The 17,246-nt window shown below is 43.3% G+C and overlaps 1 protein-coding gene across 1 annotated transcript in view; it reads left to right on the forward strand.

Annotated features, from left to right (window-relative positions):
* LOC136373321 (microtubule-associated protein 1B-like) overlaps window positions 1-17,246 on the forward strand; it is a 134,186-nt gene that overhangs the window by 95,539 nt on the left and 21,401 nt on the right. Inside the window, exon 3 of the mRNA XM_066338215.1 lies at window positions 11,134-11,216. Within this exon, the coding sequence (XP_066194312.1) occupies window positions 11,134-11,216 (83 nt within the window). The remainder of the gene's footprint in view (window positions 1-11,133; window positions 11,217-17,246) is intronic.

Consider the following 17,246-nt stretch of genomic DNA (forward strand, 5'->3'; position numbering starts at 1 on the left):
CAACTGCAAACAAATTCAAATGTTGCAGTACAAATTGAGGTGGTTGTGTTCCATTTAACCTCACACTATGCACTGTCCTGCTTCCTGTGAAGTAGAAAATTCTGTATCTTTTCACATGCAGGCCAGGTTTTTGCTTATTAATATTAATTTTGTATTGTTTAGATAGCTGCCTGATTTTATTGTTACCTAATTTGGAGGAAAGCTTACATGCTGATTTATTCTGTTACTTGAGTTCTGATGCCTTTTCCTGGTCTTAAAAAATTGAGAGCCAGACATGGTTAAGGGATAAGGGGTTTTTACCTCAGTATTTTAATAAGGATCCTTATTGGTGCACCACTTCGCCAAGGTGGAATGTGCTGCAATGCACCCACAAGATAGATCATGTATACAATTTATAGACCTTACAAAATAGTATATCTAACAAGGATGCCCTAATGGGAGGCCTGGATGAATGGCATGATATTCCCCCATTTTAGGAATTCCCCCATGGATGGGCCAAATCCCTAGTTTACAGGATATGTTCTAAAGATGGCCTTGGTTTGCCAAGACAGTGTAGGGTTTTCCAGCCTCTTACTACAAGGCCTATAGGAAGTTTGGTCTCCTGGCCTAACAAAATACTAGGGCTATGCTAAGTTATCAGACTTAAGGAATTACAAGTATGCATGCTAAGAATACTGAAGATACATAAAAGTTACATAAAAGGTATACAAAAGAAAAGGCAAAAAATCATCTTGGCATCAGTTCTAGCCTGGGAACTTTTATCCATTTTGACTGTCTAATTGTCTGAAGAAATTAGGAGGCCATGGTAAATCAATTCAAAAATTATAGCATCATCCTTTTCTTATCAATGCAATTTTTTCTTGTTTCAGAATTTTTAATTTTTATTTAATCTATTGTCCTTAATTATCTATGGCAAAGGTACTTTACATTGCCAGTATACAAGTACTGAAGCAGTGTAATTAGCAAAGCATGTGGAGCTATGCTATTGTAAAGGACAAAGAGGTAGAAATAGGAACATTTAACTAAAGGAAATGCAGGCTAAATATTAAAGAACAGTTCTCAAGTGTTTGATTTTTTAGACTGTGGTGACCCAAAGAATTAAGTGGTAGGTTCTCAGGTTTTTTCTGCTCACCCGAGATTCAGATGGTTGAGAGTCTTTTGGCCTCTGAGAGGCCTGAGCCAGACGCAAGAATGAGATGGAGTCTTCAAGGTCTTGCTTTTCAAGATTTCTTGTGTTATTTATTATTTCTTATCTTACAGTTCTCTCTGTGCCCAGCCAAGGTCTGTTCAGCTGCTCTGATACAGGACAACTTTCCCCTTGATGGGAGGTCCCTGCCCTCTTATACAGATAATTACATGTCTATTATTTACAGTTAGGTGCCAATACTTATCACCTATACTAATAGGGTCACCTCTACTCTGACCTAATCTCCTTGAACTACTTTGTGCCACCGTCACAGCAGGAGATGGAGGCCAAGGAAGAAGAAGAAGAAGCCAGGGCACCACGCTAAATCCTCCATCTTGTTCCCCATTTGCGACTGCTGTTAGGTACACGAAAGAACAAAGCAGGCAGCAGGAGGTCAAGCAGGAAAGCTCTCTATTTTTCTGACTCCATATATATACAGTTTTACAAACAGGCCAAGATTGGCTACACAGGTAGCCACCTCTTCAACCTCGTTGGTGAACATCACCATCAATCATCTTTCTCCTCCCAGAGGAGAAGAATGTAAACAAATTGATAATTTCTAAAAACTGATAATTTCTAAAAACATACATAGTTTACTTGAAGCTGTGTGAGAACAAAATGCAAACAGTGAAAAGCAGGCAAACTTGAGGCAACACCCATTCACCTCCATTCTAAGAACCCCAAAACTACAAAATTTTCCACCCAGTGATAAACTACACTACTGTCTGTCACACCTTTGTGACTTGTAATTTCTCTCTCAATGCTGGAAGTTGTTTCCATGGGCTGAAGTCAAAGACTGTGTCTTCCTGGGCTCTGTGCCAGGGTCTACACCCCTCCTGTACAGATCTCAAACCCTCTTGCTCAGGTCCCAGACCTCTCTGGCGAGGTCTGTGACCTTCCAGGGCACCCAGAGGGATGCCCTGGACTCCAACAGTAGGTCATTCACTTGAATGGTTTTAGAATATGCTGGGTATTACATCGTATCAAAAATATGGTTTTGGGAGAGGTTTCTCTAGATGAGGTCGGGAAATTTTTGTCTGTCTATTAAACAGCCACTACTGGAAATTTTTGGCACTGAAATCCTATGCCTATAATGCCACAGTGCTAAAGTATACTTGAGTTTGTCACATTTTGTTTACCAAAACACAGAGCTGGTGTTAGGAAATAATTTCATCTCAACACTTTATAACTTCTCAGGTCTATAGAATCATAAATAACTGGTTCACATGACACTTCAGTTGTTTCAGGGAGCATTATGTCAGGATCAAAAGCATCTGCAAGTATATTTAATATGTGAATTATTGCTTTTCTTTCTATATATTAGAATGAGCTATTTGTCTGTATTCAAAAAGAGAGCTATAAATACTGGTTCAATTTTAAGTAGTTGCAAAGATTTGTAGATCCCAGGAAGATAAATAATATCTGAAAGTTTCCTTCTAAATGGTGCCACAGGTTAATGGAAGTCATAGAACCTGTTGTCGTGGTTTGACACTTGTCAAATTTCATTTATCAGCTGGGAGATAGGATTTTTGAGAGAAAAAGGCAAAACAGGCACAACTTAAAAGTATGAACAGATAGATTTTATTAATACACACTAAAGAAAAAAAAAAAAAAAAGAGGAAAGAAAAAAAAATGAGACCTGCTGAGATATTCAAACACTTTCCCCCCCACCCGTCCCAATTGTTTACTTTTTCACACACTACAGAGAGAAAACTATGATTTTCAGTCAGTTGCCACTATTTAAACACGATTCTACATCACCTTGGGAGAGGAGCCTCTCTAGGGTTATGGGGAACACGCCACAAGAAAAAAAAAAATCAAGTGGCTTTCAGAGATCTGCCATCGCCCGGAATTTTTGCAGATTCTGTGCAGTCTCACCCATATAACAGTTTTCCACGCTGTTCATGGGCTTCCACATGTTTGGGGTATTATTTTAAAAATGCTTTTCTAGTACAAAACAGGGATTCTCTTCTATTTCTAAATTCACTTCTCTCTCAAAAGAAATAGAAACATCCTTATTCTTTCCCAGGAGCCGGGGACATATTCTAATCCAAATTCTTAATTAAAACCCATGTATATTGTCCTGTTTTGGAGTAAATTAGGGAAGAACCTCCAGAAGGAGTCCCCTAAACCAAACCTCCACCACTCCTTCCCCCCCCTCCAAGCCCTGGTTTCAGGAAGGAAAATACCTCGTAGGAAAGTGGAAAAACCGGTTTGTTGACAAAAATACACTCCCCAACACCGAATAGTGGGAAAAGACGGGTTACTGTGATGATGAGGAGGCTGCTGACGCGTCTCCCTCTGGCCCGGGACTTCTCCAACTTCTCAGGTCAGGTCAGGTCTGGAGCCGGTTCAAACCTTGGGGGGAGGGGGGGAAGGAAGGAGGGAAAAAAACCAAACAGAAGCAGCGGGGGGAAAGAAAAACGGCGGCAGGGGCAGCAAAGCAAAGCAAAGCAAAGCGAAGAAGGCAAAAGCAGCCGAGCTAGCTAAAGCAAGAGCCGAAACAGCCAAGAAGGAAAAAAAGAAGGAAGGAACTGCAGGCTCCCGCCCAAGAGGGCGGGATTCAGCTGCGAGACATAACAACATATCCAAGATATGGGATGGATATATGGGATAGGAGGCAGCTCAACCCAGAACATTCCACCCCTTATCCCATATATCCATCCAATTAAAACTTTCATCTCACTTACTCAGACCTTTAACACTTACACATTTCTGTCCGTCTTACTTGCTCAGACCTTCGACACTTATACATTTCCTTCTGTTTCATGTCTAACTGATCTAACGTGCAGCCAATGGTAGTAACATTCAGCACATATCAATCTTACCCCATATTCAGATCTCCCTGAGGTACACATCGCATTGTTCCATCTTTCTGCATTATCCACCATGTACAACCCGGTCCTCGAGCAGAGACAACTCCACGGATGGGTTTGCCCGTACTCGAGTCAGGGTTGATCCATACTGTCTTTCCCAACAAACCTCTAACATGGGCCACTGGGGCTTTATCTCCATCTACTACATTAAGGTGCTGGGACTGAGCAGGACCCGCTCGGTTGGTGGAACCTTGAGTGTTAACTAACCAGGTGGCTTTTGCTAAATGCTGCTCCCAGTTTTTTAAGGACCCCCCACCCAATGCTTTCAGGGTGGTTTTTAAAAGCCCATTATACCTCTCCACTTTACCCGCGGCTGGTGCATGGTAGGGGATATGATATGCCCATTCAATGCCATGTTCCCTAGCCCAGGTTTTAATAAGATTATTCTTGAAATGAGTCCCATTGTCTGACTCAATTCTCTCGGGAGTGCCGTGCCTCCAAAGGACCTGCTTTTCAAGGCCCAGGATGGTGTTGCGGGCTGTAGCATGAGACACAGGATAGGTTTCCAACCATCCTGTGGTGGCTTCTACCATGGTCAGCACATGACGCTTGCCTTGGCGAGTTTGAGGCAGTGTGATGTAATCAATCTGCCAGGCCTCCCCATACTTGTACTTAGACCACCGTCCTCCATACCACCCATAGAACAGTTTCCCAAGCTGCTTATGGGCCTCCGTGTGTTTGGGGTATCGTTTTAAGAATGCTTTTCTAGTACAAAAACAAGGATTCTCTTCTTCTATTGCTAAAATTGCCTCCATCCCAAAAGAAATAGGGACCTCCTTATTCTTTCCCAGGAGACAGGGACATATTCTATTCAAAATTCTCAATTAAATCTCATGTATATCAATACACATAACCCTTTGGCTAGAACTTGCATTCCCCCAAGCAACATTAGGATATTACAAAAACAGTCTATTTCTCCATAATTCACATCTAGAGAAGTCTGGTCAGAAATGTCCACTTCCTCTATCCCATCTTCAAAATAGTCTTTCTCAGTTCTTTCACTGACTTTTTCTTAATGCTCTACATTTCTACATTTCAAATGTCTTCCACGGAGGGGGGAAAAGGGTTAAAGTCTTTGTTTAGAGTTTTTCTTCTTCAGCAGACTCAAGGCCACAGATAATGGTCAGGCGAGAGGAAGGGAAAGCGCAGGCTCAGGAACATTGATTGGCGAAATCTCCTCCACCCCGGTCAGACTCCAAGCGACTCAAACTCGGATCAGCTTCTTGGGGCTCTGGAGAAAAGTTCTTAAAAGTCTCTCCTCCTTCGGACCAGCGGCTCTGGCAACCAAGGCCCAGAGCACGGCCACTGTGGTCCTGGTGCAGGGCCTTACTGCTGATCTGCAGTCCTCCTCCTCCTCTCCCCATCGGAGGAGCTGGGAGGGGACTGAGGGGACACAGCCAGCCTCAACCACTGTCCCACAGGCAGGGCCCGGGGGGACCAGCCCGACCCCATCCACAAGGTGATGTTACCTTCTCGATGACCGGAAAAGGAAAGAGGCTGAGTCACCTGAAAAGTTCGGATTTAAGGCTATGTTTCCAGAGGCGTAGAAACACTCCCATTTGTCAGCCAACCTGTCAATCACAATCCATTCTAAACCACCACACCTGTGAAAATTATTTTATGTCAGTGCTATCTTATTAAAAAAAAGACCATAACTTTTAGAATACTTTGGTGGTTCCAGAAAATATATACTTTGACTTTAAATATTCAGAGGAAAATGAGTTCTTAAATTCATGCTGGGTTACATCCTGCAGATTCAAATGTCTACATTAAAATGGCTCTGTAACTCTCCATGCACAGGCATCTTCTAGATGTGCTCATTTGGTTCAGATGTTAGCTGCACTGTAATATTTCATTTTACTTGACAGAACTTTGACACATAACTAGGGAACAGCATTGTTTTCAGATGTTGTTCAAAGGATATGGTGACATTATCCTAAGGGATTTCATCGTTCCATTTATGAATGGGCATCCTATACCTAAAGATCTGTAAATGAAATTTGAAGCATGCTTTGGGTCAGTATGACTTAATTGGTCTTCTTTTTCTTTGTTAAAAAATTACAAAGGGCTGTGAAAACACCATTATTGTTACCTCCTCTAGCTATTACAGGACAAAATGGTGGGGGTTTTTTAAGTGGAGAAAAAACCCCTCACAGTTACTTAATACCAAATTCTCACCTAACAGGACAAGCTAATCACTACCATTGATAATGTTAAAGAAGTTTAGTCCTAAGACATACCATACTGATCCTCCTATAAAAGATTTTAAAACAGTACCAATGGGACATCCCTAACACTCAACAAAGCCTTTTGATGATTTCTCTGAGTCTAAAATAGTGAAATGCTGAGTAGCCAGAAGTACATCAGGACAAAGGCTTCTCTAACAACAAAGGGAACATCACAGTGTATGGCTCATATATCACAGGACACTTAGGCAATATGTTCCCATACCCACTCATCTTGCCTTGGACCACTACTACATGCTAACACAACCCTTGTGTTTTGTTTCCATATGGCACAGCTATTGACTGTGGTTGATTAAATGAAGTCCCATAATACTGTGATATCAAAATCAGCCAGATAGAAACTTTCTAACACAGTTTTGAGTATTAGAAAGCAGGCATTCTTTATAACAGCATGCTGGTCACTGGGAGGATGTTGCAGAGTTTCTTGGAGAGTGAGGACATGATTTGTATTTGGATCGAGGGTGAGCTATCCAGCCTGGGCCTCAGTGCAGGCCTGCAGGCCTGTGCTGTGTTGCAGCAAGAAATCATGTTAAGGCATACCCAGGGAATAGTGGGTTTCTAGATATAATGTTGTGGCATGAACAGTTCAGCTACCTTAAGAATAAGATAAATAGTGCTTGTTTGCATTCTTTGTATGGCCTGTCATTGTAAACTATACTAAGAATCTATATAACCCGCTGTCTCAGAGAGAATAAATGGAGAACGCCATGATAGCCACATTGGTTCAACGTGTCGTTTGCTCTCTGTCTGGCCTCCTATTATTTAGAGCCTCTGCTACAGGAGGATCCTTCCTCTAATTGAGTGCCCTGAGTGTCAGGTGAACAGTTTTTATAATACACACTGATAACATATTCATTAGCTATCCCTGCTTACTTGACTTTATTTTACATAGTTGCACCCCTTATTGGAAGTCCTTATATTGTTCTTTGATGTCTGTCTTCAAGTCCAGTGTCCTTTTTAGGTAGCTGTTCCTTGCCCCTGCTTTTGAGTAACTGCGATATCATTGTTTTGCATAACTTCTACTTTGTCAGCCTTGCAGAGCTGAGCTGGCATCCTGCTTGCGTTTTGCATGACTTCTGTTTGCCTAAGTTACATCCTTTATTTCTCCAAGGCTGTTCTGTTCTACTGTCCTTGACAAGAGTAAAATGTTGTTTTATTCTACTATCCTTATCAAGTGAGTAAAATACTGTTTGTTCTACTGTCTGTATCAACTATTGTTATTTTACTTCTTTTTTTCCAGCTTTAACAGAGCATTGTTGATCTCAGTCAGGTAAGACACGCTGTCAGAGCCCAGTATTGACACATCAATGACAACACATATCAGAACAGTCAAAAGTTTACAACGTAATAAAAACTGAACTGAAGTCACGCATGCTATCCTTTTGTGGCCTGAGTGGGATTGTAACAACCAGTGATTTGTAGGCATCTGTGATTCTGTGATTTATTTTTATGGCTTCAATATGGCATCATGTTGAAACACAAGAATTGAACTCAAAAATGTACGAAGCCCTCTGCTGTTTATGTGAGCTCTCATTTGCCTCAGCAGGTTACCTCAGACAATAGTCTGATCTAAAACAAACACCACCAAAAAAGCACCTCACATTAGACAATTATGATTGAATCTGCCTTAAAGGGACATGTATTCTTTCCTCTCACATCTTGAGATACAGCCTAGAGGAAGAAGAGCAGTCTGGTAGAGAGAGACCTAGACAAGTCACCTAGACTGGACCATTGGCAAATAAGGATTGAGATCTCAGAAGCAGATAGGATTTCTGAAATGTGTAAACTGCGTGTTTATGTGGAAAATTCATCCCCAGAGCTCAGCTGTGTTATTAGAGCAAATGCTAGTCTTCCATTAGAAAACCATGCAGGTTGCTTTAATTTCCCCTTCAGTCTTCAGTCTTCAGAGAGAAGATATTGTCCCTTTGGCCTTTCTGCCAGAATCATCACATCATACCACATCATCTGCTTCCTCTGCAAATAGATTATTCTGAATTTAATTTGTGTGGGAATGGCATTAATTGGGAGCAAGTTAGCACTGGTGTCCATCTGGGATGGCAGGAAGGACTGATGGGAAGCCCTCTCTTGAGTAGCTTGTTGCCTACAGCATACATCCCCATGGGCTGCTGTTGCACCAGCATAGCCAGTAAGAAGTGTCAGTAGTGATCCTTGGTTAAACAAGACTTGAAGTAGGACTTGCTTTCTTTCCCTTGCTATTCATTTACATTTTGGTTTTGCACAAAATTGGCTGCAACACAATCACCATAAAAAGTGGGCCCCATGATTATGATGCTTAATCAGTCTGAAAAGATAGAATGTGTAAGTTAGGAACCTTTTCAGTCACTTCTCTAGAAAATGTTACAGACACCATCCTGATCTCAATGATTCTACAATAAATGTCATCAATATTTGGCTGCGTAGGTGAGCAATGGGACTTCATAGCTGTGGGAACTAGGATGATGCACATGGAAATCACCTTTTAAGCAAATGTCATGTGATATTTACTTCTTCTTTGTATTGGACTGATTCTGAATCAAGCAGCAGCTGAGTCTATTTATATCTGGTTTTAATTTGAAGCTTTACTTAATAAAATCACAGATGAGGAAATACTTACAAACAGATAAATATTTTTTCCAGAAGTCTTTAGATAGGATTTTAACCTACTTTACAGAAACTAGAGATGTATACAATCTAGCTAGTCAACCGCTTCTGTGCAACCTGGAAACGTCTTCCTTTCTTCTTTTGACGTGTCACAAAAATATTTTGACCAGTATGTAGAGATAATCTGCAAAAACTCGATAGAGTTACTTTAAAGCAACCCCAGATCTTCTGTGCATGTCTCAGATTCTCCCACTTCATCTGTAGTTTAATAAGTCTCGCTCTCTTGCCAGTTTGTAAAAGGCTGTTGCTGCTTTCTACTCCCACACTGATACTTCATTTCTGCTTGATAAAAGTCTTTCTGAGGGAGACTTTCCTTCATTCCAGCTGAGCATCTGAGTATCAGCCTGAGTAGTAAGCCTGAGTTCCTTTTATAGAAATAAACTACCAGCACCCCACCCTGTAATATAATCAGTGTTTGATGCCAAGGAGTGGAAAAGGGAGACAGTCACACATGAAGCTCTAAGTAGGTACATTTACATGGTCAAGACCACTACATTCACCTCTGAAATTGTGCAAAGCATTTGGCACTGTCATTCATGACATCCTTGTCTCTAATATGGAGAGACATAGATTTGACAGATGGGCCAAAACTGGAGAGACATGGATTTGACAGATGAGCCACTCTTGCAGTGGATAAAGAATTGATAGGATGGTCGCTCTCAAGGAGTTGTGGTCAACAGTTTGATGTCCAAGTGCAGACCAGTGATGAGTGGCATTCCTCAGGGGGTGGTATGGGAACTGATGCTTTTTAACATCTTTGTCAGTAACATGGACAGTGGAAGGGAATGCATCTTCAGCAAGTTTGCTGATGACACCAATCTCTGTGGTGCAGTGAACACACTTGAGGGAAGGGGTGCCTTCCAGAGGGACCTTGACAGGCTTGAGATGTGGGCCTCTGCAAACCTCATGAAATTCAATAAGGCCAAGAGCAACGTCCTGCACCTTGGTCAGGGCAATTCCAAGCACAAATACAGCCTGGGTGGAGAATGGATTGAGAGCAGCTCTGAGGAGATGGACTTCTGGGGATGTTGGCGGGTGAGAGCTTGACATGACCCATCAGTGTGCACTTGCAGCCCAGAAAGCCAACTATGTTCTGGGCTGCATCAAAAGAAGTGTGATCAGCAGGTTAAGGGAGGTGATTTTGCCCCTCTACTCTGCTTGAGACACCCCATCTGGAGTACTGCATCCAGCTCTGAGGTCCTCAGCACAGTAAGGACACTGACCTATTGGAGCAAGTCCAGTGGAGGGCCACAAAGATGATTAGGACAGACCACGTCTCCTTTGAGGAAAGGCTGATAGAATTGGGACTGTTAAGTCTGGAGAAGGCTCTGGGGAAACCTTCATGTGGCCTTTCAGTACCTGAAGGGAGCCTACAAGAGGGCTGGAGAAGGACTTTTAGCAAGGGCATGTAGTGATGCCTTTTTCTCTGGTCCTAGAATTATGAGCCAGACATGGTTTAGGGATAAAAGGGGTTTTACCCTGGTATTTAATAAGGATCCTTATGGTGCAACAATTTGTCAAGATGGAATACACCGAAATGCACACACCTGGTATACTACATATACAATTTTATAGACCTTGGAAATTAGCATATCTGACAAAGTATGTATGCCAAGAATACTGAGAATACATAAAAAGTATATAAAAAGAAAAGTCAAAAAATCATCATGGTATCAGTAGTGATAGGACAAAGTGGGAATGGTTTCAAATGGAAAGAGAGTAGGATTAGATTAGATATTAGGAAGACTTTCATTGTGAGGGTGGTGAGGCACTGGAACAGGTTGCCCAGAGAAGTTTTGGATGCCTCATTCTTGGAATTGTTCAAGGCCAGGTTGGATGGGGCCCTGTGCCAACTGGTCTAGTGGAAGGTGCCCCTGTCATTGTCAGGGGGTTGGAATGAGATAATCTTTAAGGTCCCTTCCAACCTAAACCATTCTATGATTCTATGAGTTTTCTAGAGTGGTGTTTCTGGCCCGTAAGACCACATGCCTTGGGTATTCCTGAAGACATAAGCCAGCACAGTAGTTGCTGTGGCCAGTGTGCACTGTCCTGGGTAACCTGAGGGCTGTCCCACCGTGGAACATATAAGTAGCTTCTGGGAAAGCACTGGTTTAAACCACAGTGGTTGAATTTAATGTCTTCTTTTTCTTCTCTGTGCTTGCAGGTCAGAAGATTCTTCACCACAGAAGTGATGTCTTAGAAACTGTAGTCCTAATCAATCCCTCAGATGAAGCAGTTAGTACTGAGGTAAGTCAGTCAGAAATATTTCACTGGATGTGTGTGACAACTATAGCTGGTTTATAGCTGCACAGATAATTTGCCTTAACAGATACCAACTTGACCAGCCTAGTTGGTTAGAAGTTAGAGGTAAACAAGTCAGGTGGGACGGAGGGTCACACGTGCGACTGCTGTTAGGAGTATGAAAGGATGAGGCAGGCCAGCAGGAGGTCAAGCAGGAAAGCTTCTACTTTATTTTTCTGACTTCATATATATACAAATTTATAGATAGGCCAAGATTGGCTACACAGGTAGCCACCTCTTTGACCTCGTTGGTGAACATCACCATCAATCATCTTTCTCCTCCCAAAGGAGAAGAATGTAAACAAAGATAATTTTCTAAAAACATACATAGTTTACTTGAAGCTGCGTGAGAACAAAATGCAAACAGTGAAAAGCAGGCAAACTTGAGGCAACACCCAGGTATGAAAGTGATTGGTTTAATTCAAGCTCAAAGGGACCCCAGCCAATCCCTATGAATCATGGATGCACATATATAATTGGTCAAGTGAGCTGGGCGGTACTAAGACCTCAACCAATCACATGTGTATGAGCGGGAAATTTGAAGTCCCTATATAAGGGGCTGCCCATCAGTAAACATTGGCTGTTGCTGCATAAACTTCAGCATGTGTATGTTGCATTCCTGTCTCCACCATCAGCTACAGACGTGTCATAAAAAGCTCCATTAAGTGGACAGGTTGAGAGAAGTTCCTAACTGCAGACAAAAGGACATGTTAGAAGAAAATGCCATCAAAACCATAAAAAAAGCCCCTTGAGTTTTTCTTGTTTTCCTGGACTTCTGATAAAGCTTCAAAGACGGGACAGAAACACACCACTTAGCCAGCACTCATTTCCTCATAACACACCAAATTCTTTTCTTGATGAAGTGAAGACAGCTGTGTGAAACTACAGCTGGTTTTCTTCTGTTCTTCCATTGTTTGGTAGCTCTGGCTGCCTTTTGTGCATAAGAAAAATGCCTGAAAAGAAATCTGGTTCTTTGAGATAAATTTAGGTTCTTGAGAAGAATGACCACCTATGTGATAGTGTTGTGGTTTCACATTCGCCAAATTTGGTTTACCAACTGGGAGATAGGATAGGCGAATCAGGCACAACTTAAAAGTAAAAACAGATAGATTTTATTAAAATACGCTAAAGAAAAACAGAGGGAAAAAAGGAGACATTCAAACACCTTCCTCCTCCTACTCCCTACCTCAAACTGTTCACTTTCCCACTTAACACAGAGAGAAAACTATGATTTTCAATCAGTTGCCACCATTTAAACACGATCCTACATCACCTTGGGAGAGAAGCCTCTCTAGGGTTATGGAGAACACGCCACAAGAAAAGGTCTGGTGACTCTCGATGTCACAAATCTGCAACTGCCTGGAATTTTGCAGATTCTGTGCAGTCCCACCCATAGAACAGTTTCCCAAGCTGCTTATGGGCCTCCGTGTGTTTGGGGTATCATTTTAAGAATGCTTTTCTAGTACAAAAACAAGGATTCTCTTATTCTATTGCTAAAATCGCCTCCATCCCAAAAGAAATAGGGACCTCCTTATTCTTTCCCAGGAGACAGGGGCATATTCTATTCAAAATTCTCAATTAAATCTCATGTATATCAATACACACAACCCTTTGGCTAGAACTTGCATTCCCCCAAGCAGCATTAAGATATTACATAAACAGTCCATTTCCCCATAATTCACATCCAGAGAAGTCCGGTCAGAAATGTCCACTTCCTCCATCCCATCTTCCAATAGTCTTTCTCAGTTCTTTCACTGACTTTGTCTCAGTGCTGTCTCTCTACATTTCAAATCCCTCTGTCTTCCATGGAGGAGGGAAAAGGGTTAATGTCTTTGCCCAGAATCTCTTTTTCTCCTCTCCAGCAGACTCACGGAACTTCAAGGCTGAAGGTGATGGTGGGGGGAGGAAGGGGGAGAAGGAGCATGCTCAGGAACCCTGATGGACGAACCCTCCTCTACCCCTGGTCAGATTTAAAGCAACTCAAACTTGGATCAGCTCCCTGTAGCTCCGGAGAAAAGTTCTGAGACGTGTCTCCTCCCTCAGACCAGCGGCTCCAGCAGCCAAGCCAAGAGCCCAGCAGCCATGGCCCCTGGCACAGGGCCAGCACTGTTGATTTGCAGTCCTCCTCCTCTCCCCATCGGAGGAGCTGGGAGACAGAGAGGACACTGCCAGCCCTGGCCACTCTCCCACAGGCGCACCTTCCCCCGAGGCCTGGCTGGGCCTGGCCCCGGGACGCCTAGCCCCGGGAGGCCTAGCCCAAACTTCTGACTTAGGAGGTGCTGTTAGCTCCTTGTCAGCCGAAAAAGGAAAAAGGAAAAGACTGGATCACCTGGGATTTTTGATTTAAGACTGCATCTCCAGAGGTGTACATAACACTTATTCCTCAACCAAGCTGTCAATCCATGCTAGAACTTCCTTAGGAAAAAAAACCCTTTCACATTCATGCTAAATCACCACAGATGGTGATGCTAGGTTGATCTATGTGATCTGTCCTTCAAAAACTGTATGACATGATCAATGGACTCTGAAGAGTTGCCCAGAAGATTTCTGTCAATTCCTCATGAACTTGCTAGAGTAGAGCCAAAGAACTGAGGATATTGTTCAAAGAAAAAATTGACAAATTTAGCTAGCGATATTGAAGGTTGTAAAAATTAGTGATAATTACATTGCTAGCTAGTGCTGAGAAGCACTGACATAGTACAATTTCTTTTGGGAAATGAAATGACTCTGTGTGGTGGTTTGACAGTTGCCAGATGACAGGCAGCCACAGAATCCACTCACTCACCCTCCTCTTATACAGCTGGCAGAGGAGACAAAATTTAAAGAAGGCTTCATGAGTTGAGATAAGGAACCGGGAGAAAACACTCGAAGGGCAAAACAGGCTCAACTGAGAGATACAAAGTGAATTTATTACTAACGAAATCCGAGCAGGATGATGATAAGTAAAATAAACCCTTAAAAACACCTTTCTCCCCCCCCCCCCCCCAACCTCTCCCTCCTTCCCACCAACAGTGCAGGGAGACAGGGAGTGGAGGTTTTGGTCATTTATCACATGTAGTTTCTCCTGCTGCTTAGGGAGATGAGTTGTTCCACTTCTGCACCTTGGGGTCCCTACCACGGGAGATGGTTCTCTATGAACTTCTCCAGAACTTCTCCAACGTGGCTCCATCTAACGAGCAACAGTTGTCCCAATACTGCTGTAGCGTGGGTCACTTCCACAGGGTGCAGTCCTTCAAGGATAGGCTATTCCAGCCTGAGAGCAGGACCCCTCTCTCCATGGGTCTCCCACAGGATTACAGCCTCCTCCAGGCATCCACTTACTCCAGTATGGGCACCTCCATGGGTTGCGAGTGGATCTCTGCATCCCCCATGGACCTCCATGGGCTACAGGAGGACATTCTGCTTCACCATGGTCTTCACCACAGCCTGCAGAGGAATCCCAGCTCTGGTGCCTGGAGCACCTCCTCTCCTTCCATCTTCACTGACATCGGTGTCTACATAGTTGTTCTTCTCACATGTTCTCACTCTGCTGTTCTCTGGCTGGAATTAAAACTGCGCAACTTTTTTTTTTTTTTTTTTCTTTCTTCTTAAATATGTTATCACAGAGGCATTACCACCATCTCTATAGGCCCAGCCTTGGCCAGCAGCAAGTCTATCCTCAGAGCCATCAGGGATTGTGTCTGCCAAACATGGTGGAAGCTTCTAGTAGCTTCTTACAGAAGCCACCTCTGTGGCCGCCCCCCCAATACCAAGAACCAGGCCGTACAAGACCAACACACTCTGCTTGCAGCACTTTGTCAAAAATTCTATGTATTTACCAACATGAAGTGATATCAAACACAAACAGGAAGAAACTTTAATGGTTTGACCCCAGCAGCAACTAAGTACCATGTTATTAGGATCCAATTATTAAAAGATGTCTCCAGGCAAATTAAAGTGCAAATGCGACCATATGCCAAAGTCAATAATATGGATTTTATTTAACAGTAAATGAGGGAGGTGGGGACAGAAAAAGAAAAAGAGACAGATTAAGTAGAGAGATAGCCATCACTATGTGGGTCCCTGCAGCATCCTGCTGGCCTTTCCTCTTCTGATCTTCTCAGTGGTAGGGGTCCACTGATTTTCTTCTGGAGGTACCACTTATACAGTCCAAGTCCCAGGTATCTACAGAGCACAGATGGTCTTCCCACAACTTGGGCTGGCATGTGTACAAGGACTTCCTTTCTCACAGTTTGCCATGGTAGGAATTTTTGTCCTAATAGGTTACCCATATCTGACTCACCAGGCCTGGCATCTTCCTTTTCTTGACATCTATGCTTATCACAAGTTTCTACAGCACAATTTTGTCTAGTGTCCTAATTCCAAACCTTCTCCTCTATTTAGGCCTGAAATTAACACCTTCCTGTTTGCCAGCTGTGCCTGTTTTGGTGGCCTATCTTATGGGAACTTCCTTCTTTGACAGTGTTTTGAGACATTTCACTGCATTCACTACCAGGCCATGCTCCATGATATTTGAAAAGTCATGGCAATCAGGTGAACATGAAAAAAGGAAAAATTGCTCCCATCTTAAAAAGAGTAGAATGGAGGACCCCAGGAACTACAAACTTCTTCTTTGTGCCTGGAAAGATTATAGAATGGATCCTCCTAGAAGCTATGCTAAGACACATGGAGGACAGGAAGGGGATTTGAGACAACTAGCACAGCTTCACCAAGAGCAAGTCCTGCCCAACCAATATTGTGACCTTCTATAATGGAGTGACTGCATCAGTGGACAACAGAAGGGCTACGGCTGCCATCCATCTGGACTTCTGTAAGGCTTTTCATGCAGTCACTCACAACATTCTTCTCTCTGAATTGGATATATGGATTTGATGGGTGGACTGTTCAGTGGATGAGGAGTTGGTTGAATGGTCACATCCAGAGGGTAGTGGTCAACAGCTAATGTCCCGATGGACATTGGTGACAAGTGGTGTTCCTCAGGGATCTGTGTTGGGATCAGTGCTATTTAACATCTTCATCAGTGACATAGACAGTGGTATTAAGTGCCCTCTCAGCAAGTTTGCAGATGACTCCAAGCTGAGTGGCGCAGTTGCCAAACCTGAAGGACAGGATGCCACCCAGAGGGACCTGGGCAGACTTGAGAAGTGGGACCATGGGTATCTCATGAGATTTAATAAGACCAAGTGCAAGGTGCTGTACCTGGGTAGGGGCAACCCCTGGTATCAATACAAGCTAAGGGATGAATGGATTGAGACCAGCCCTGACAAGAAGGATTTAGGGGTGCTAGTGGATGAGAGGCTGGACATGAGCTGGCAATGTGCACTTGCAGCCCAGAAAGCCAACCACGTTCTGGGCTACATGAAAAGAAGCATGACCAGAAGGTCAAAGGAGGTGATTCTGTCCCTCTGCTCCACTCTCGTGAGACCCCACCTGGAGTACCGCATCTAAATCTGGAGCTCCTGACATAAAAAGGATGTAGACCTGCTGTAGTGAGTCCAGAGAAGGGCCATCCAGAAATGCCAGTAGGATGGGATGCCACCCAGAGGGACCCTGACAGGCCTGAGAGGTGGGTATGTGCAAACCTTATGAATTTCAACAAGGCCAAGAACAAGGTCCTGGATCTGGGTCAGGGCAATCCCAAGCACAATATAGGCTGGGCTGATGTGGACTTGGGGTTGTTGATTGACAAGAAGCTTCATGTGACCTGAGAATGTGTGCTTGCAGCTGAGAAAGCCAACTATATCCTGGGCTGCATCAAAAGAAGCATTACCAGGAGATTCAGGGAGGTGATTCTCCCCCTCTGCTCTGCTCTTGAGAGACCCCACCTAACCTAGAGTACTAGCATAACTCTGGGGTCCTCAGCACAGTAAGGGCATCAGCCTGTTGGAGAGAGTCCAGAAGAGGACCATGAAGATGAGAGCGCTGGAGCACCTCACCAATGAAGATGGACTGAGATAATTGGGACTGTTCAGCATG

The sequence above is a fragment of the Sylvia atricapilla genome, chromosome W (assembly GCF_009819655.1).
Source record: "Sylvia atricapilla isolate bSylAtr1 chromosome W, bSylAtr1.pri, whole genome shotgun sequence".
In the NCBI taxonomy this organism is placed as follows: Eukaryota; Metazoa; Chordata; class Aves; order Passeriformes; family Sylviidae; genus Sylvia; species Sylvia atricapilla.